At 38.4% G+C, this 20,095-nt stretch overlaps 2 protein-coding genes and 1 non-coding gene across 3 annotated transcripts; 2 read left to right on the top strand and 1 right to left on the bottom strand.

Annotated features, from left to right (window-relative positions):
- Positions 1 to 408: 408 nt before the first annotated feature.
- LOC5501001 (polypeptide N-acetylgalactosaminyltransferase 2) lies at positions 409 to 13,800 on the top strand. Its single transcript, XM_001622319.3, has 15 exons — positions 409 to 621; positions 3,095 to 3,264; positions 3,570 to 3,668; positions 4,401 to 4,468; positions 5,158 to 5,223; positions 5,619 to 5,740; positions 6,018 to 6,105; positions 6,219 to 6,306; positions 6,960 to 7,063; positions 7,670 to 7,796; positions 9,081 to 9,173; positions 9,594 to 9,677; positions 10,382 to 10,508; positions 11,143 to 11,253; positions 12,536 to 13,800. Exons 1-15 carry the CDS (start codon positions 511 to 513, stop codon positions 12,701 to 12,703), a joined length of 1,626 nt encoding a protein of 541 aa, XP_001622369.2. The 5' UTR covers positions 409 to 510; the 3' UTR covers positions 12,704 to 13,800.
- Trnap-agg lies at positions 8,920 to 8,991 on the top strand. Its single transcript has one exon. It is a non-coding gene; the product is annotated as a tRNA-Pro (tRNA).
- Positions 13,801 to 14,171: 371 nt separating the features above from the next.
- LOC5501002 (doublesex- and mab-3-related transcription factor A2) lies at positions 14,172 to 17,106 on the bottom strand. The gene is made up of 2 exons (XM_032369373.2): positions 16,604 to 17,106; positions 14,172 to 15,513 (listed from the first exon to the last, which is right to left on the bottom strand). Exons 1-2 carry the CDS (start codon positions 16,974 to 16,976, stop codon positions 14,771 to 14,773), a joined length of 1,116 nt encoding a protein of 371 aa, XP_032225264.2. The 5' UTR covers positions 16,977 to 17,106; the 3' UTR covers positions 14,172 to 14,770.
- Positions 17,107 to 20,095: the final 2,989 nt, after the last annotated feature.

Genomic DNA, 20,095 nt, shown 5'->3' with positions numbered 1-20,095 from the left:
ACATACTAATGGCTGTTAGAAGTGAGGTATCTAGATTGATGTAATGTCAATACCGGCCTGGCCTTTGTACAATATGTTGTCAAGACCCCTTTAAATATATTACTGCATTAGAATCTTGATTTTTATCATTGCTAGGTTCATTTTTTTTTATAAGAACCTAATTCACTACCACCCAGGGTAATAGGGCTATGTGATAGGGATGTTTGTCAGGAAATTCGAAAAATATCTCTAAAAAATTCCTACACAACCAAAAATTGCTACCCTTAAAAAATACCTCAAAAGCCCTATTCCCTTCTTCTACTTCTAATAAGAAAATGGCAAATAACATGTTGATGTTGTTTTGGCCAACCTGATTCGACGGTCCTCCTGTGGTCCAAACTTAAAGCGCATCATTTCAGGGAATCTGGGAAATACCGGCTAGGTACAGTCTATCCCGGTCATCGCATCACAAGCCTCTCTACTCGTCCTTCCCCGATCTTTTCTATAACCTGTACATACAAATTATTCAGCATGATATTCAGAAGACGGAGAGTGATCGTTATATCCTTGCTTATTCTCTGGTTCTTGGGTGTTCTCTATTTCACATCAGATTCTATATTCATCCGTCGTCCGCCTCCAAAGGTAATTTATGCTTTTAGTACAATGTTTACATCTCCGGCCCCATGTTGAGGCGTTTTAGTTATAAACAGAGATTTTGCCGAAAGCTATAGGATTTTCTGAGTTACTCTCTAAATTGTACGCTATTAATGTAATCGTATCACTGATTTCATTCATTTTTTTCGCCCAAGTGATTAAAATTCTCCCCTAATTTGTCTGTTCGATATAATAAACAGCAAACAAGCTTCGACATTTCTGAATAAAAACCCTTCACAACCAAAACTCTTTTGCGATGTATCCCATTAATGATATCTCTTTTCTTTTTATAGTCAGTTTCTCTTCATATAGAACATCGCCGGTATCTATTTACTATTCAATTACCAACACACTATGTTTTCTATGCACTTTCTCTGTGCTGACCAATGGTTGCTTATTTCACGAGCAGGTTTAACAGTTCTTAGTGATTTCAAACTGGGAGGTTTGCCTTTGAGACTAAGAAAAAAGCTTTTATCAGAGCAGATATTATTTCTCTACCAGCAGGGGACTATGCCAATATTTCGGCTCTTTAATTGTCTTATTTAATAAATTTATAATGAATGGGTGGGAAGAACGCTTTAAAGGGTCATTTATGCGATTCCAATTTTATTGCTCTGTAGGGATATTTATGAAAATAAAAGAAACTTAAGTGTATGCTTTTTTTCGTAATATAAGGCATTTGCTCAATGGATTAAGGAAGGTTGGCTTTAAAAATTGTTGTATAATATTGATATTTATAAGTGCCCTGACTTATGCACTACTTTAGTTGAATTATTCAATAAGAGGCCGTCTTTACCAAATAGTCTTAACTGTTACTCCTTTATCAGATGATTATCATAATTTATATACTTTTTTCCTCAAATTGTTTATTGCAATTAAAGATCCAAATAATTTGAAACCTAAGAATCTGTTGACTCTTTTGGTTGGTTTGAATATTATGATTTACATAATGGTGACACCTGTCTTCCTGAATAAACAGTTTGTGAGAAATATGATACCAATACAGTATTGATACCAAACATTCATAAAAAGAGAGAGAAAAAAAAACAATGTTTCTAAAATTTTCTTAATGATAGAAGTTAACCTTACTCTTGCTACTGTTATTGACTGTAAACTGAAAGCTTGTATGAGAGTAGATAAATAAGTTTTAGAAAGAATCTATTACCAGTAATTTGAGTTTCTTATTTGAAAAAGTTCAATGACAAATGCTTTAAGAGGAAAGTCATATGTACAATTTTTATTGCTTCTAGGACAATGTATGAAATATAGTTACTTATTTAACAATTATCTTGAGCCGGGATGGACTCTGAGTCGTAATAGCCCATAATAGTCATAATAGCCCTCAGGGCAAAAAAAACCATGAGGGCAAAAGAAAAAAATTGTTTTAGTCAAAACACACTAATATGTCAATTTGACAGACATTGTCTGGTCTGATAATTTGCCATTTTTTGACTCTCAAACCTCACTTTTTGCTACTTATAGCCTGCTAGTAGGCCAACCAATCAGAACATATCTTTGTTGATAGATTTGAACTGATTAAACATGATATATATGAAATTATATCTTGAAAGATTTTAAAGCTCGTATAATCTTGACCAAATCAAAATACAATTTACTCAATTTCTAAGATCAGAAAGCAAAATTGCGCAATAAAACCTGACACAAAAATTTTATGTAACATAAGGGATATATTGTGAAAGCCCCCACTTCTTCTAAGCCCCTCTCTAGAGTCAAAATACATCTTTTTAAAGCTCTTTCTTCCCCAAAGAAGAAAACAAATATGGCATAACATGTTTTCAAGAGTACAAGTTATTTTGCAAGGATATGTTAAACAATACCTTTCAACTCTCCACATTAGGCAGGAGTCTCAAGATTTCGGACCCATTCTCCTGCTCTCTCGCATAGAGCACCAGATCTCCCACTTTTTAGCGATTTTTAGGGCTTCTGAAAAATTATTTTATATAATATTGGCACTTTGCCTATTTTGTATTAACATAATTAAAACAATAATTCCCTTCCACAACACAATTTATCTAACACCCTTGTAAGATCTATAAATTGATTTGTGTACGAGAGCTTTCTATATGGCAAATGCTGCAGGGTATACCCACCCCTCCCCCAAAAAAATGAACATACCCCACCCCTCTCCCCAAAAAATTCTCAAGCCTCGAGATTTTTGGAGGTTGACAGGTATGTTAAACAGACAATAAACAACCAAATGTCACTGTTGATAAAAAGAAAAGCATAATAGACACTAATTCATAGCATCTGAGACTTTTGTAGGAGCCAAAATACATAGGGCCAAAACCGGGAAAAAAATCTGAAATAACACCCTCTACTGCTCCCCTCTTTCATAATCGCCCTCTCTACAAGGCCAAAAAAGAAATATGCAGTATACATCTTATACCTACTGTACAGTACCTGAGAGGATTACTTATTTATAACTTTGCTTCATTTACAGTATGTACATAATGAGGAAGGGATAGAAAGACCTAAATTTAGTGAAGCAGATTACCTTAGAGGAGATGCCTTAAAAGAAGGGGAAGATGCTTATGGGAAAAATCAATTTAATCAAGCTATCAGCGATAAGATAGGAGGTGATCGTGATGTCCCAGACACACGTCATTCACAGTGAGTACCGGTACACATTTTTTACTTGCTAGATGGTTAAGTGAAAAATTCATTGTGATACCACTACTTAAAACTTAATCAAGGGTTTCCTATCATTAAAAGATTGCAATCAGTGTGAGAAAATGCATGAATTTAAATACAAAATTCCCCATTCTTACAAACTTACATATGTCATTTTTCCCTTTTTGTTTATACTCTTTCTTTTTCCTTACTTTATCCTATGTTTTTTTTTATTACACTTAACTGCTGATTACTTATCCTACTATAATTTTTTCATTCAATGTTTTTTTTTACTTTTCCTCTAGTTGTCGTTATGAGGCTTATCCGTCAACTCTCCCTGCTACTAGTATTATTATAACCTTTCACAATGAAGCAAGGTCTACATTGTTAAGAACAGTCAAAAGGTATGTTTTTATGTACTCACATACACTCTTGTTTTTATAAGAACCTTTATAAGAATGTCCAGCCTGAAATTTCACCAAATTTTAAGAACATGATAAAAACATGCCAAGGTTCATATAGCAGAAAAAAAATATTTTTAGTCCTGCTGCGTTCTAAAATGCAGAATCAGATTGTGCTCATAGTAGCAACCTTATTATTGCTATTGATCATGAGTGTAATTCTCTTCCTAACAATTAATTGGGTATTATATTCTTATATACACTAAAATTTAAGAACATTGTTAAACACATAGCATATTCAGCCTTAAAATGTCCCAAAAATAAGAACAACCCAGCCTCAACTGAAATTAGATTAAATGTTCTTATTGAAAAAGTACAGCTTGTACTGTAAAAATAAAATAAAATTAAAAAACAGCTACATTGTTGGTGATATATTTCTTGCATACCATAACATTTTTGAAAATTCAAATGATAATGAACAGCATTTATACGTTGACAGGGATGTCTGCTTAGATTAAAAGATATATTTATATTAACCAATGATGAAGAGAAGATACATAACAGACAAAAGAAAATTGTGTGATTAATTTGGTTAGACAGAAATATAATGGACAAGTATTTAGAGGGCCTTTCCAAATCATCAAACATAGCATTGATGTGATGAAATTCTGTATTCCTAAATCATTATTATAACTCCTATAATTCCTTTTCTAATGATTGGCATCCTTTTTTCAGTATATTAAATAAGACACCGCCAAATCTTGTAAATGAAATTATTCTAGTGGATGACTTCAGTGATGATGGTGAGTAGATTTGCCTCTATCATCCCTCATCATTCTGCATGAAATAGTATTATTCAAATTTAAGAAAAGAAACAGGATTAGTTTGAAGTCCTGCTTCTATAAGACCTGCTTCACCACTAAGAGCATTTCAGGCTTGTATTTGATTTAGGCAGCCCCTGTCCCACCCCCTCCAGTCCTCTTAGGAACAAATGTCAACCAGACTGCATGCATACCTGTCAACCTCCGAAAATCTCAAGGCTTGAGTTTTTTTTATGGGGGAGGGGTGGGGTATATTCATTTTTTGGGGGGAGGGGTGGGTTTAACCTTGCAGGCGTTTGCCGTATAGAAAGCTCTGGCGAACAAATCCACTTAATATAGATCTCACGAGGGTGTTAAATAAATTGCGCTACGCAAGGGAATTGTTGTTTCAAATGTAGGCAAAATGTCAATTTTCTAGTGAATAATTTTTCGAAGCAATAAAAATCGCTAAAAAGCGGGAGATTTGGTGCTCAACGTGGGAGAGCGGGAGAAGGGGTCCAAAATCTTGAGACTCCCGCCTAATGCAAGAGAGTTGACAGGTAATGTTCCAACATTGATATTTGGATAGTTTGTTGCATCAGAACAGCCCCTCTCCCCTTTTGTCGAACTGCCAATTCTTCATAACCCTATACAAACATAAAGCTGATTTTTTTTTTCAATTCTTTACCCAGCCGAGGATGGCTTATTGCTGATGGGATTACCTAAAGTCAAAGTATTAAGAAATAATAAAAGACAGGGTAGGTTTGAGTTGTTGTCTAAACAAACATTTGTGTCTCCCCTCTTTCTCCCTATACATGGACCCCCCACCCAGTCCACCTTCTCCAAATACACGTAATTGCACACAGTCAATGCAGAGAAAATGGACAACACATAACTGAAAACCTTTGTGTTACCAGACCTTTTTGTTTTAACAACCTACATGCCTGCAGGCCTGTACCCAGGATTGCCTGAGGGGGCGTGTGCATTCATGATATCATTTGGATAGTATTTGAAGATTCTTTAATAAGAAATGACCCACTTTTTGCCCGCCAAGGTGGAGTGCGTGCGCACCCCACCCCCCCCCCCCCCCCCCAAGCCCCCCTTGCCTGCATGTGTATTTTACATAGGGCTGGAAAATATTTTTGCTTTTCAGGTCTAATACGCTCCAGAGTAAAAGGCTCTGACACAGCAAAAAGTGACGTCCTAACGTTTCTTGACAGTCACTGTGAGTGTAATACAGACTGGCTACAACCTTTACTAAAACGCGTTGTACAGGTAACGGTGTTACATGAGTTTTGTGCAAAGCCATTGGTTCCCATGGCATAAGAACATATGTTGCTTTTGTTGTTTGAAAAAGGTCGTAAAAAGTGGTAAAAAATATCATATGTATCTTTTGTAACTAAAAAATGTCAAAAAAAATTTATACGGAAATGGAATATCTTGATATTATTCATCTAAAGAATTTAAGTGGGAAAAAATCTCTAGATGGAATTTGTATGCATTTGGTTGTAACTGACATATTATAACATTATGCCTTTGGCTTTGTTTTCAGAACAAAAAAGCTGTCGTCAGCCCTATAATTGATGTGATTAACATGGATGACTTTAGTTATATTGGTGCATCAGCGGACATCAAAGGAGGTACTGTAGTCTTTGTGTTTTAAAGGTAGTGGATTGCGGGCACCGTCTTTCCTAAAAAAAATACCACGAGGATGTTTTCTATTAGTTCTTTATTGAATTTTGATGGTATCCAGGTTTTGATTGGAGTTTACACTTCAAGTGGGATAACTTAACTCCAGAGCAGAAGCAATCTAGAAGAAGTACTCCTATAGCACCAATAAAGTAAGTCTCCCCGGTAAAAAAAAATCGTGAAAAAAATATTTACTCTAAGAGCCGGGTTTCAACAATTTCAAAGGGAAGATCTCTAAATGTCCTGTCTGTCTTTAACTGTCTACGTTTTGAAAAATATATAGGTAACAGCTGCCTAGTGTGTGTTATGCTGTTTCGTTCAAATTCCTGTCGTGTCCAGGGGCGTACGCAGGATTTTAACAAGTTGCAGTCCAAGCGTTCAGAAGCTGAATGAGGGCGTGGCAACTCATCCCGCCTCCCCGTGAAGATTTCATAGCTCCCGCTTTTGGGTTTGAAATTGGCGTCAGACTTTTGAGAATATTACACGATCCTCTGTCATCCTCGATATAAAATAGGACTTCAGTCGTCGCGTGGCACTGAACGACATAACAATATGTTTGGAAATCATCTGTAGACTACCATGATTAAGAAGATTAAAAACTACGTACATAAAAATGAATGAGTAAACATTTGATTTTTTTCCCCTGGTTATGCAAATAATATCGCCATTTTTTTTTTTTTTGCAGTCCAGTGACTGCAGGCCTATAGGCTGCGTACGCCCCTGGTGTCTGCTTCACATCTCGGTAGTGAAGATATTCTCACATAATTTTATCTTGGGCTTAGTTTACTGCCTTCTTGTTTGCCAGAACACCTATGATAGCGGGGGGCCTCTTTGTGGTCACCAAATCATGGTTTGAAGAAATGGGAAAATACGACACTATGATGGACATCTGGGGCGGAGAAAACTTTGGTGAGTATCAACTTTTTTATGCCTTTTCACTGACTTTCACAAGAGAATGCTAAGGGAAGGAAAAGCGGGCCAGAATTTCTCGCACTGTTTTGAAAATATATGATTAACACGAGCCGATTTTGTGGACGTTAATTTGGTGTGGGGCCGACTTCTAAAAATCTAACGCAACTTAGTAATTCCAATTGAATTGCAATGGAGTAAGCAAACTATTATACACAATATCACAGCTGTAACTAAGGGAATTTTTTCTACAATAGTTAGAGGGGTTTACTGTAAACGTCCCCGTCCTTAATTGACCGTGAAAGTTGGAGTTTTCAGTCGGGTGGAAAACGGCTGAAATAAAGAACGCATTTTCACGTGCTGTTATTGAATTCTGTGCTTTCTGCCGTGGTCGTCCACGTTGCCGTCGTCGTTGCTAAGGTCCTCCTATTCCCATCTGTAGTTCCGAGCATAGAGCTTCCATCAAGTTGGTTGATATCCGCACCGATCGCATTAGACATAAACATGACCCTACCCCTACCCTTTGTAGCTGAAATTTCAAAGAAATCCGCCCCTCCGTAAGATAAAGGCTGTTGCTCATTTGACCTCTGCCATTCTCGTCGACAGAAATATCATTCCGCACGTGGCAATGCGGCGGCAGTATGGAAATCATTCCATGTTCACGTGTTGGTCACGTGTTCAGAAAGAGACATCCCTACACTTTCCCGGATGGGAATGCAAACACTTACATGAAGTAAGAAATAAGATAGAAATGTGAATGCGAAAAAATATTAAGGTCTTATGCTGTTATCTTGCATTTTATTATATACATACTGAGAAATACTCACTGAAAACATATTCAGTCAATTTGCGTTCGTTCACTGGTCTCAGCAAATCAGAGGCGCGAACGATGTTTTTTCACCGTGAAGAAAAGTCGTTCGCGGTTCTGATTGGACTGACGATAATTTTTGGCTTCAATCCCAACGCGGGGAGACGGGAAGCTTTGCATTTCACTTTTGTTATTGAGCTCTATTGAGCGAGAGAATGAAATTTTACTGTAAAAATTGAATACAAAGAGTCCAAAATGGATAAAATAGATTTGCTACTCCCGATGACACTGTAGAGGATTATGTAGAAAGCTCTTGAAAACAAGAATACAAAGGAAAAATACCGAGCGAGATGTAAGAGTGTTAAAACGCTATCTAACATCACAGTCTCACACCTGTCAACTTGAAGTTAAGAGACTCAACCGAAGTATGTATTGATCATCATAAGAATGACATTACTCTGTGAGTAACATCACCATATTTTATCTGTGTGCAGGCTAAACACTTCTGTTAGATAATTGGAATAAGGTTAAATCCACCCACCCCCTTCCCCCAAAAAAATTAATCTACCCCACTTATTCCCCTCAAAATTTCTCAAGCCTTGAGATTTTCGGAGGTTGACAGGTATGCAGTCTCGTGCGTGGCATTACCGAGACAGATTCATTTCAATGTAAGTTTCTGTCTGCCTTCGACTGAACCGTCGAACAGCAACGCCGTGGATATAGTCTCCCCGCAGCCGCTTTTAAGTCACGCAACGTTGCCCTTATTTACGTGACCGAAACTAAAAACGGCTGCGAGGAGACTACCGGGGATACTGTGTACTACAACATTTGAAAATGAATTATTTTTTCTTGATTTCACAATTCTAAATGACTTATTTTGGGATTCAAAGAGATTTCAAAGAGAAAATCTTAAATTCAGAAGATAAAACGTCTTAAATCAAAGTAAAAGCTGCTATTTTTTATAGTTACAGATATGGAACCCTGTTTTGCACTTATGTGACGTCACGTTGGTTTATAATGAATATCTGGGCCTTCAATTTGTTGTCTCGGCCCGATGGTCTAGAGGCATGATTCTCGCTTAGGGTGCGAGAGGTCCCGGGTTCAATTCCCGGTCGGGCCCCTTTTTTTTTTCTCTTGTTTCTTTTTTTTTTTTAACCAATCATTTTACGCGAAAATGCAAACATTGTTCTAACTCCGTATTTTTACAAGGAATACGCGTCGAACAGCAGAAGTCTGGATGGATGAGTACAAGAGATTTTACTATGCGGCAAGACCAATGGCTCGCAGTGCCTTGTACGGCAGGTACAGTCTCCACTACAAAATATTAACTTTTATCATTACAACGTGAATTGTAGGTTTTTATATGTCTGCCGTATTCACTAACAGGAATGTGATAATATATCGTGAATTTCGGACAAATGGCACGAAATATGAGGCTGTACGTAAAATACTCCACACCTCGCTAACTATATTTTACTAACATTACAATTCTCAGTCGATATTACGTGATATGAATTTGTCGGAACATGGCATAAACAAATTATAGATATAAAACTATGAAGGAAAATCGACTAAAAACAAAACTAGTAATTATTAAACATAGAAGTGGACGTAATTATTTTAATTGAGAATAAGTAAAAAATTTGTTTTGATTTTGCTTTTTTTAGTTTCTGAACACCTAGCTAGCAGCGTCAAAGAGCTCATATTGTTCTCAAATTCCAGCATAAAGTCAAGAAAAGAGCTACGAAAAAGATTACAATGCAAGCCGTTCAAGTGGTACTTACAAAACGTCTACCCCGAGTTACAGTAAGTCCGCGGGTCTCGATCTTACCGATAAGCACCAGGGAGGGGAAGGGGGGGTCTCAATATTGATACTAAGCCACACACAGGATCGGTTGATGGGACACAAAAACTTTAAGCGTTGTAGTGTCGTTTTGCCGTTTTATTTTGAATACTGAACAATAAATATTTGGAACATATATATATATATATAAATATATATATCCCATTATTTTATGTTTCAAAAATATATCTCGTTTTTGTTGTAGAATATAGAATTACAATAGGTTTACTACTAGAGATTAAAAAGACTTTTTGCTTTGTTTACTCCCCTTATTGGGAGGTTGCATTTAATTTTAAGAAAGTCACAGAAAGTATTGATCTAACAATGAATTCACCCCTCCTTTCTTGAAATCCTGCCTCTTCCCCTTTAATGTGTATGATCTGAGTTTACTTGCTCTTTGCCTAACATGCTGTGCCTGTTTACGGTATTTACTCGTTTAAACGCTAATTTTTCCTTCATTTATCTGCGGTATTTATTCGGGTAGATGTTTATTGGAAATTCGGGTCAGTTTTCAAATAACCACAGCCTGGTCCCATGCGTTCCTACCTGGTCCACCTCCAGGTGGACGTAGCAAAGCTGGGAGGGGGAGGGGAGGGGTTATTACAGTGATTCACTTGTGCGGCGTCTATTGGAGGGCGCCTACTAAGCGAGTGAATACGACTTACAGAATTCCTGACAGCCAAGATGTCTCATTCGGTGAACTGAAGCAAGGCAAGAGTTGCTTGGATACGCTTGGTAGCCAAGCCGGCGGATCCGTGGGAATGTTTGATTGTCATGGACAAGCTGGAAATCAGGTTCGTTAAGATTAAAGAAAGCCAATCACGCCGCCATTTTACGGCTCCCGCACAATATCGACTCACTAAAAGAATCCATTTCCATCGGCTAATTCAAGCAAGTGATTGAGATACTTTCAATGAAATATCGTTAATAAGGTATTAACTTAAAGTTTTCATGCAAATAAACCGATGTATTTTCAGTTGTAAAGGAAAATAAAAGAGTGGGTTGATCGACATTCTTAAAATGTCGCGTATCTGAAAACCTGACAGCGAAAATGATAGCGAGCTATTCCACGTCCATCGAAAATGGTGCGCAAACAGCTTGAAAACATTGCTTTGTCAGCAATGCCCTGTGTGCTGGCACTGTTTGCACTATTTGCTACTGGCTTTTGCACTTTTGGAGCCTGCGTTGCACGCTTCTAATCGGGTCCAACAAAGAAGCAAGGCAGGGAAGTACCCTCTAGGAGCCGGTTCATAAAATATTGAGAAGCACAAACGTGACTGTTCTTCTCTGCAAAATTGCTCTTGCAGGATTTATTTGTTCTGAAAGCTGTGATCGAATTTGGTTGGTATTTCTCAGCCCCTCAATCCCCATATTTATTGGTCCATTGCTTGTTCATTCTCATCACGTGACCTCTTGTTTTTATCACAGGAGTGGGCGCTGACCAAAAAGAGTACCGTCCGCCATCTTGATTTGTGTCTCACACTTGGAAGCGGCGGCGCTGTGACCTTGGAAGGCTGCAGGGATGGTGACCCCAAACAGGTAGGTACACCTTGCTCCAAATTGACTATGCAATAAAGTTCCCGTAGTCACGAGGGGCTTCCTGTGGGATACGCCGTAGTGTTTGTTGGCGCCCTGCGACCTCGATTGGTCGAGCAGATGTTTTGGCGGGAATTTCAGTCCCGTGCGTGACACTAATGACACATATTAATTTCAATGGTAAAGGCCTGGCTGAACTAGGCGACATGTCGAGCGCGTCATGTAGCGTGCATGTCTCTTCGTTAAGCCACCCAGAGAGACATTGTAGCGCGCGACAAATTTTGCAGCAGCAACAAAGAAATGTTTTTGGATAGTTGAGAAACATATTGGTGTTGCTTCCGCACTTCATGTTTCTGGCAGTGGCTAAGATAGGAAACATTTAGGAGACATGTCGCACGCTACACGTCGCGCTCGCGATTTCGCCTAGTTTAGCCATGCCTTTAGTTCGTATGGAGGGTACGTCTTCTTATTGTCGTATCCCTCCTTTAAAACCCCAACAATATTTGCTGCACTTTCCTTTCGTCGTTTTATTGTATTATCGTTCTCTCAGCCATCTTGAAGGTCTTCAAGGCAAGATTATAAACCGGCTTGACGCCATTAACTTGATTACACCTTTTTCAAATAAGGTTGCACTCGGAGCATCTGTGTATCGTAACCCGCAAGGCTTCATGGGTATCAAGTTAATAAGCAGATAAGCGTAAATATAATACAAATCTAGGTTTCTAAAGCAATAGAATTCTTGTTCATGTTCTTATGAACATTGACATGGCTTTTAGAAACAAGGGTTTAGCCATTTACACGCTACCCATGAACCACCGTGGGTTACGGCACATGGATTCTTCTGAAGTGCAACCTTATTTGAAATAGGTCTATATAATTCATAAAACAAGAGTTCTGACAGCAAAAGCAATTCTTTGACTCCTTGAATGACACATGTGAGATATTATTGTTCACTAGGCAAAAAATCCATATCGCCAGGAAAACAAGTTCTCCTGGTATAACCAATTGGATGTTTTTTTGGCGCGGCCAGAATAATTTTATAGGACGGCTTTTTCGCGCGCAAATTCGGTGTATATATGAGCAGGAGCCCAAAGTTTGCAAAACACTAAATTGGTGAAATAAACACTGGATGTTGAGCTATGATGACGGTTATTTGATTTTCACGTATCAAGTGTATCCAAGCAACTATTGCCTTGCTTTAGTTCACCGAATGAGACATCTTAGCAATGGCTAAATCTATATATTAGTTTTTTTCTTGATTTCACAAATTTCTGCCTCCTACCAGATTTGGGAGCAAACGTCGCCCCAGCATACTTTGCGGCACAAGCAGTCTGGCCTATGCCTGGACAGCAAAGAAGCCAAAAGCGGCGGTCACGTGAGAGGGGAACACTGCAAACGAGGCGAGTTTGCCCAAATATGGCAATTCTCGCTCAACATGAATGGGGGTAGCTGAAAAGTTTCATCGCCGGCGAGATAAGGACTTTGTTTTAGGAAATACACCAACGACTAGGTGACGTGCCAATTAACAAGCAGTCAGCCAATCAGTAGGCGAAACACGATGTGTTGTCTCCTGTGAGGACTTCAATCAATAGGAAAACAGCCAATCAGGTTAATGAATAGCCACAAATCGAGCGAGTAAGAGGAGTTATTCGAGTTCCCGGGCCCAATGTATTCTTTTTCGGTTGAGGGCATGTACGCTTTTTTATCTCACTTACCGAAAATACTGCAAAACAGCCCAATCTTCGAGCAAAGTCCTACATGCGAACACTTTTCATTTGTTACAATTCCTCTTTCTTGTAGCATCGGTTCCGAGTCCTTTGTAAGTATTTCACCAAATAGATTCATGTTATTTTATCATTCATATTTTATAATATATTCAATATGCATTCGCTGATGCCAAAGAATTATGTATAGTTTTTTCATTCCATGGGACTATCAAAACTCAATTGTGTTTGTGCTCGTTAAAAAAACATAATGCAAGTATATATATAAATCTAAATTGAAAAACATAAGTTTGAAAGTCTATTAAGGAATTTGTTTTTCAAATGACTACCAAAGCGATGCATTGTGGTCAGGGTTGTTGGATTTGTTTTGATAAAAGCAAATATTTATAATAGCCGGTTGGAGTAGGGCAGGTTTTTTATCCTGAATACAGTGGAATTTGGTAAGTGCTATTTGTAGACAAAACTATAAAGAATAAGCAAATTAGATAAAAAAACAGCAATTCTAGATAACACTGGTATGTCATAATTCTAAGCCAAACTTTTTTGTAGTCAAATCCAATAAACGCCCCATGTAGATAATGCAATGGCGTAAAAAATGGTCAGATTTTTATAAAAAAAAAATTACTCCCTCCCCTGGAAGAATCTCTCCCTCCCCAAGAAAAATCCTGGGTACATGCCTGTCACTGTGATTAGAAGTGTTTACAAAATAGAGCTGAGTGGAGAAGTTACCTAATATATAGTATGAGCTCGCACAACACTTCCAATATATGAATTTGAACAGAGATGTAAAATAGTTATTTGAGTAATAAATGATTTTTTTTACGAAGTTATGCATTTGTATTATCTTGATTTTAAAATCTTTCATTCAAACAGAAAGAAGAGCATTCAGTACTAAAAAGTGGTCTAAAGCCAGTCTAAAAAAGTGGTCTAAATGTCACCAGTTTATATCCCGGTCGATTAAGTAACAATTGAAAACACGAAAAATATGTCAAAATTAGTTTGTCTATTTGAATTTTCTTTGAGAATGTAACTGATAATGGTGATGGCCTGTCATAGCGCAGATTGGAATAGATTCCATTGTTTTTTGTCGGTTGAGGTTTCCGTCGGCCCTCCGGAAGTAAACTGGTGACAATGCGGCTAGAAAAAAGGTATCAAAATCATTGTACTAGTGCTAAAAAGGCTCTAGTTCCATGAAACTTTTTGCAAGAGTTTTGGTTGTTTATTGCAACATAGATTTATAGTCACATCTCAATAAAACAAATGTATGCAGTGCTGATGTTAGACAAAAAAGCTTAAAACAAACGTTAGGTGATTATCTTTTATAACGGTTTTGGAAAAGGTTTTTCCATATTTTTGGAGAGTTCTTGGTTTAACCAAGATAACGTTGCACTCGGAGAATACATGGGTCGTAACCCGCATTGCTTCCTGGGTAACAAATTAGTAATAATAAAATCAATCCAAGGTTTAGAAAGCAATAGCATTCTTATGTGCCTATAAAGGGCTTTCACAGACCAGGGTTCAGCCATATATACGTTACCCATGGACAACTGCGGGTAACGCTACATGGATTCTCAAATGCAACCTTTCTGGTAGGTCATGCATATATGTACACTATAGCGTCCCTAACCATTACTACCATATATGAAGGATCTACGTATTTTTTAAAAGCGCTGTATCAACGACATTCGCCTTATAATAATTTTAGAGACAATTCTTACGAGAGCTGTTATAAAAAAAGATGCGGTTGCCGTTCTCTTTCATCCATTTTCCAATTAACATTAATGTCACAGCTTCCGTTACATATCTTTGAAGCTCGTCCCGCAGGCATAACAAAAGTTACTGTTAGTTGAGCACTTGACAGAGCACTTGGAGCATACGCGGCCCACTATTTTCCCGACTTGCACGTTCTCCGTGGGTGGTGCCGCTGGTCGTACGTGATATATCGGGGACTCGGGTGGCTCGCTGCCACCAGTGGATCCGCCACGCCCCGCAGAGCATCTTGGGTGAGAGACATACTCCAGAATTGGATACGTGTAACCTTGCTGCTGACCATAAACCGCGTACCCAGGTGATCGCGGGCTATATGGGGGCCTGGTCGCGTGATACGTAGGGCGCATGTTCGGGTTGTACGGTACATACGCGGGTTCGGGCTGCTTTAGTATCGACATCGCTTTTTCGTGGCTCGGTAAGATACACTCGATCGCTTGAAGTGTGTTGCCATGGCAACCTTTGAAAATCAGTTCCAGGACACTACGCTTTTGCGTCGGAAAGAGCCTGGTAAGGAGCTCTATTGGAGGAATTCGCCCACGTACTAACTGTTCGGCGGTTTGATGAAATCCATTGCTGGGCGAGACGTCGTATCTTGTCGTCGGAGAGCCACCGTTTTCGTTCGTGCAGCGCTCGGGAACGCCTTGGTTTGTTCGCCCGTGTTCGGATCTGGGGACGTCGGAATCGTAGAAGACATTGTCGTCGCCCGCCTCGGGAGGTGAGGGAAACTGTGCCTCCATGTCAGGAAGTTTAGGCCGCTTTGCCGGCGAACCTGTATTAAGTAATGAAAAATATTACTTTTCACAAAAATAAATAATTGTCCTCGAGGCCGAACCAAAGCCAATTTCAGTACCTGCATCTGTGATTTCCCCCCTGATATCTCCTCAATTTAAACCTCGATCTTTCTTAATGCACAAATTTACCTTTTCCTTATTCGCAATTTAGGCTAAAGAGCATGGGAATAATATTGCCTAAACATAATAAAGTTCTTGAAATACAAACTGGAAATTCTCGTAGATTTTTAAGAGCTTATGCCTACATCCGAACTTGTCCCGCGTTGTTTGCCAGTGCTTGGATATTTCGAGCACAATACACCCTGTCATTATCTACTAGGGATAAACCCCGACAGGCCAATTAATACTAGGGCTCTGAAAAGACACTTTCTTTTCTGCTTTTGGCAGCTCGTTTCCGGGCTGCGCGCTAGCTTGATTGGTAAAAACGTTTCCAATTAACCAAGAGTAAACCGTGTTTACATTGTGCGCGTTTTGATCGTCAAAATGACAAACGTTTGAATCTTATATCGGTATAACTACTTTTCTGTTTCAACAAGCGCCTTTGAATGCGCGTTGAAGATTTTACTTTGAATACACCTGTAGGGGTTGTATCCAAAACCCTATGTAAGAATGCGAAGGTAACAAAACACTACATTGTTACTCCCGTCTGGTTCTTTGTCAATTTTCAAGTGCGCTTTTCCGTATATTGAAATTTTTCGCAACCCCTTTTTGTGACACTTGAGTCACGGATCTACTTAGAACATGTCAAGTTTTAGACCATTTATCAATTTGCCCTCGAGTCTCAATGGGTCTCGTAATTTGTTAAGCATGTCGCCAAATCTTTAAGGTGCAAATGGCGGGTTTCGCAAGGCTGCATCACACCTGTGATTTTAGAAGGGAAACTCTTAGCGAGTGAAACAACTCATCAAGTTACATTGCGATCCAGGTGAAAATCCAGACTGATTGATATGAGCTATGACATTCTCGTAAACTTGGGTATGGAAATTTAATAAGTGGACCATTTCTCAGAAAGTCAAAAATCACACATTTCCAAATTAAGTAATAAAAATATGTATAGAAATAGTTTACCTTCTGAATATGGTTTCACATCTTTTGGTTCTGATGCAGGATCGCTAGATGAACTGCCAAAGCTACGAACTCTCATGTTATTATTTCTGTCCGGTTGTGGTGGAAGTTCTTCAGTATTTGCACGGTACATCATACTTGGCTCAATGGGCATCTCTCTGTACCCAACTGCATCTTCTTCGTCTCGTTTGAGAGCAACTTGTGCCGCCATTAGCCTCTGCCTCTCAATAATAAGACTGCATTTGGTGCACGTACAATCTTTCCATTGACAGTATCTTTTGTGGCCCTTGAGATACGAAACTATACCATGGTTGCGACACCTGGCACAGCGGGGGGATCGAATTAGATTTTCATCGCCCGAAGCGCTTTCCGACATTGCTGCTCGATGAGGACCAGACGGTTTGCCCGCTCGAATGCAACTGTTAGCTTTGCAATTTGCGGCTTTCAATGCAATTACACTAGCAGAGCTATATCACCTTGAGCGCTTTCGACACTTAAAAGACTTATTGTAATATTTGAGTGAATTCTTTGTAACTTCAAGGTTCTGATTGGTTCTTTCTAAGCTACTTTTGAATAGCTGTATGAGCGATGTGATTGCTATTTTATTAGCTTTGTCGGAGGCTCAATAAAGAATCCATTCTAATGTAGATTTGTAAAGCACATATAAAGGTTAAATCTGTCTTGTTTTTCGCTGCTATTTATAATTGGATTTTTTTTGTGTAGTGTAATCGAACTGAGGGTCATGTCAAGTGAAAACTCAACAAAAATGTGTCTCTTTTCAAGGAAAACGTGATCTGCGATATTTGCGCTGTTGTTGATACGAATATTCAAGTTTAGTACGATTTTGAATTAATATAACGGGATATTTATGCAGAAGTAGATGTTTATGCATCACGTATAAAAAGAAGAGATAATGCGATTCTTTTTAACAAAAAGGAACAATTGTTTTATACAGACTAACAAATCCCTTTGCAAAGCCGAGCATTGTCTGGCATGAAAGAGTTTGAGAGTTTGTTATTTGAGCATGGCAAAAGTACACTGGAAATAGATAATGCAATAGATCTGGATTTTAGAATTGTAAGTTACGACAAAAATTTTTTGAAAAACTCCATATCCTCAAACGAAATTTAATTAATAATATTCACCTTGGTATTTCTAAGTTTGTTCTCATGGGACGTGCATTCAATTTTTGTATGGTTTGGCTGTCTATATGAAGATATAATTTCGCAAGAGATTTGGTGCTGCATGAAATAGCAAAATTTCTGCTAAGCAAAATATATACACTGTTGTTCAGAACGTCTGAAGGCCTGGCTAAACTAGTATACATAATGTAGCGGGCGGGCGACATGTTTCCTAGTTTATCCAGGCCTGGCAAGTTAGCCGCGCATGCCTCGCCGCCAGGCCTCGTGTCGGCATTCGGTCGTCGCGCTTTCTCTCGGATTTTCGGCGGTAAAAGAACCTTTGTTACTCTGGCTATCAAAAGACTAAAAAAAAATTTAGATAAGGCGGTCATGGCTTTCGATTTTACATTTGTGGAAAAGAGCCGCGAAAGATGGTCGGTGTGAGGGAGTAAGCTGATATGAACTTTGGAGCAAACTGCGCGTTTCACAGCGTTGGCTCAACTTCTACATTCTGCTTCCATACAACGAGGCGCTTCCGTACCCCCTGATATCGTTATAAGAAAAGACTCAGTAAACTGATTAGAGTTTTTGTTCGTACAAGCTATTCTAAGGGTATACTGGCGTTCCATCACAATATTTTGTTGGACTGAACTCTAATTTTTTACTCTTATTGTCCAAATGTCAGCTTTAGCTTATGGTAAAAAATCGTTCTTTTTAATAGTTTCACATCATATATATTATATATAACTTTTCATTTTAGAATAAATAGGATGCTTTTTAACATTATTTTGGGTTTTGGCATTATCAATTCTGGGCTGCTTGCTCTATTTCCTTTTCCCCCCTGCCATGCTTCGTTTTTCTGCGCTCGCCTCCAGGAACTGTGCGGCTCAAAATACAAGATGGCGCCCGATCGTCGAGCGGAGAAGGTTTTCCGCGATGATAACACCGAGTACCGCCTGCAAGCAGGCTATGCGGGTTCTGAATTTGTGTGATTAATATTCATGGCCACTCTGAGCAGACTGCAGGCAAACTTAAGCAATAGTTTTGTTATTTGATAAAATCAACTGGCCCATCCATACATGCAAACCAGAAGGTATTGAGACAAACTATTGTTAAAAGTTATGCGGTACATTATCCCACGCTGTCAGGATTCTCCTGCTGTTGCAAATCCATCGATTTTAGAACTCAAATGTTTTTCCCCGATTTATAGAAATGTTTTCCCAAAATTTAACACCCTCCATCCATTCCCGCGCAAAGTGTTTCTTTCACCTAACACCGCCCGCAGAGCTCATCAAAACTCTTTTGATCCAGAGCATCATCCTCGCCCCTGTCTTCCTCGGACCACGGGCTAAAGACAGCATGTGTTAAGGGTGTACTGACATCTGTTGATAAGGAAAATTGAATATAGCATAAAGCCTTGTAGAAAGTCATGAGGGTCTGATATTTGCCAAATTGACCAACAAAAGTATGCTGACTATTATGATGACGTTATCCCGTGACTTCATAATGTGACGTCATAGATACAGATAAAAGCAAATATTTAAAGTAACTTTACTCGAAAACAAATATTGAATACGTTTTATGGGTCTTGAGGGATGGGTGCATTAAGCCAAGCATGCGTTTTAGAAATGATTGAGTAATTGTTTTTTTATGATTTTTCAAAGGCCCTGAAATCCAGATTATTTGATATAATTTTGGTTTCTGTTAGATTAACGCTAAATCCATGCTTGGCTATATGAAGGAGGTTTTAATAAAAAAGAATACAGAAAAAAATATTGAGTTTTGAAATAATTGGCGACAAAAAAACTTTTTTTTTATAAAACGCGGAACCGGATGAAAATTTTATTTCAAAGTAGCGCGCGCTATATCAGAATTTTAAAATACTTTTTCAATTTTAATCATGACATGACGGATGTCGTTCCTTTAATATATATATACCATGAAACACTATTGTATTTTGTTTTTAAACTTCATTTAAATTTCATCATGTGAGATATCAGTGTGTCTGAGTAGGCCGAATGAGCACGCGCGGGCTTTGTTTCACTTCCGGTTCTGCGTTTTCTTTTTTCTTTTTTTGTCGCCAAGTTATTTCAAAACGCAATATTTTTCTGTATTCCTTTTTATAAAATTCTCCTTCATATAGCCAAGCATGGATTTAGTGTTAATCTAACAGAAACCAAAATTATATCAAATAATATGGATTTCAGGACCTTTGAAAAATCATAAAAAACAATTACTCAATCATTTCTAAAACGCATGCTTGGCTTAATGCGCCCATCCCTCAAGATTCATAAAACCTATTTAATATTTGTTTTCGAGCAATTTTACTTGAAATATTTGCTTTTATCTGTATCTATGACGTCACATTATGACG

This window comes from Nematostella vectensis, chromosome 7 (assembly GCF_932526225.1).
Source record: "Nematostella vectensis chromosome 7, jaNemVect1.1, whole genome shotgun sequence".
Classification (NCBI taxonomy): Eukaryota; Metazoa; Cnidaria; class Anthozoa; order Actiniaria; family Edwardsiidae; genus Nematostella; species Nematostella vectensis.
The sequence above is the reverse complement of the archived record's forward strand: the minus strand, read 5'-3'. Positions and strand labels throughout refer to the sequence as shown.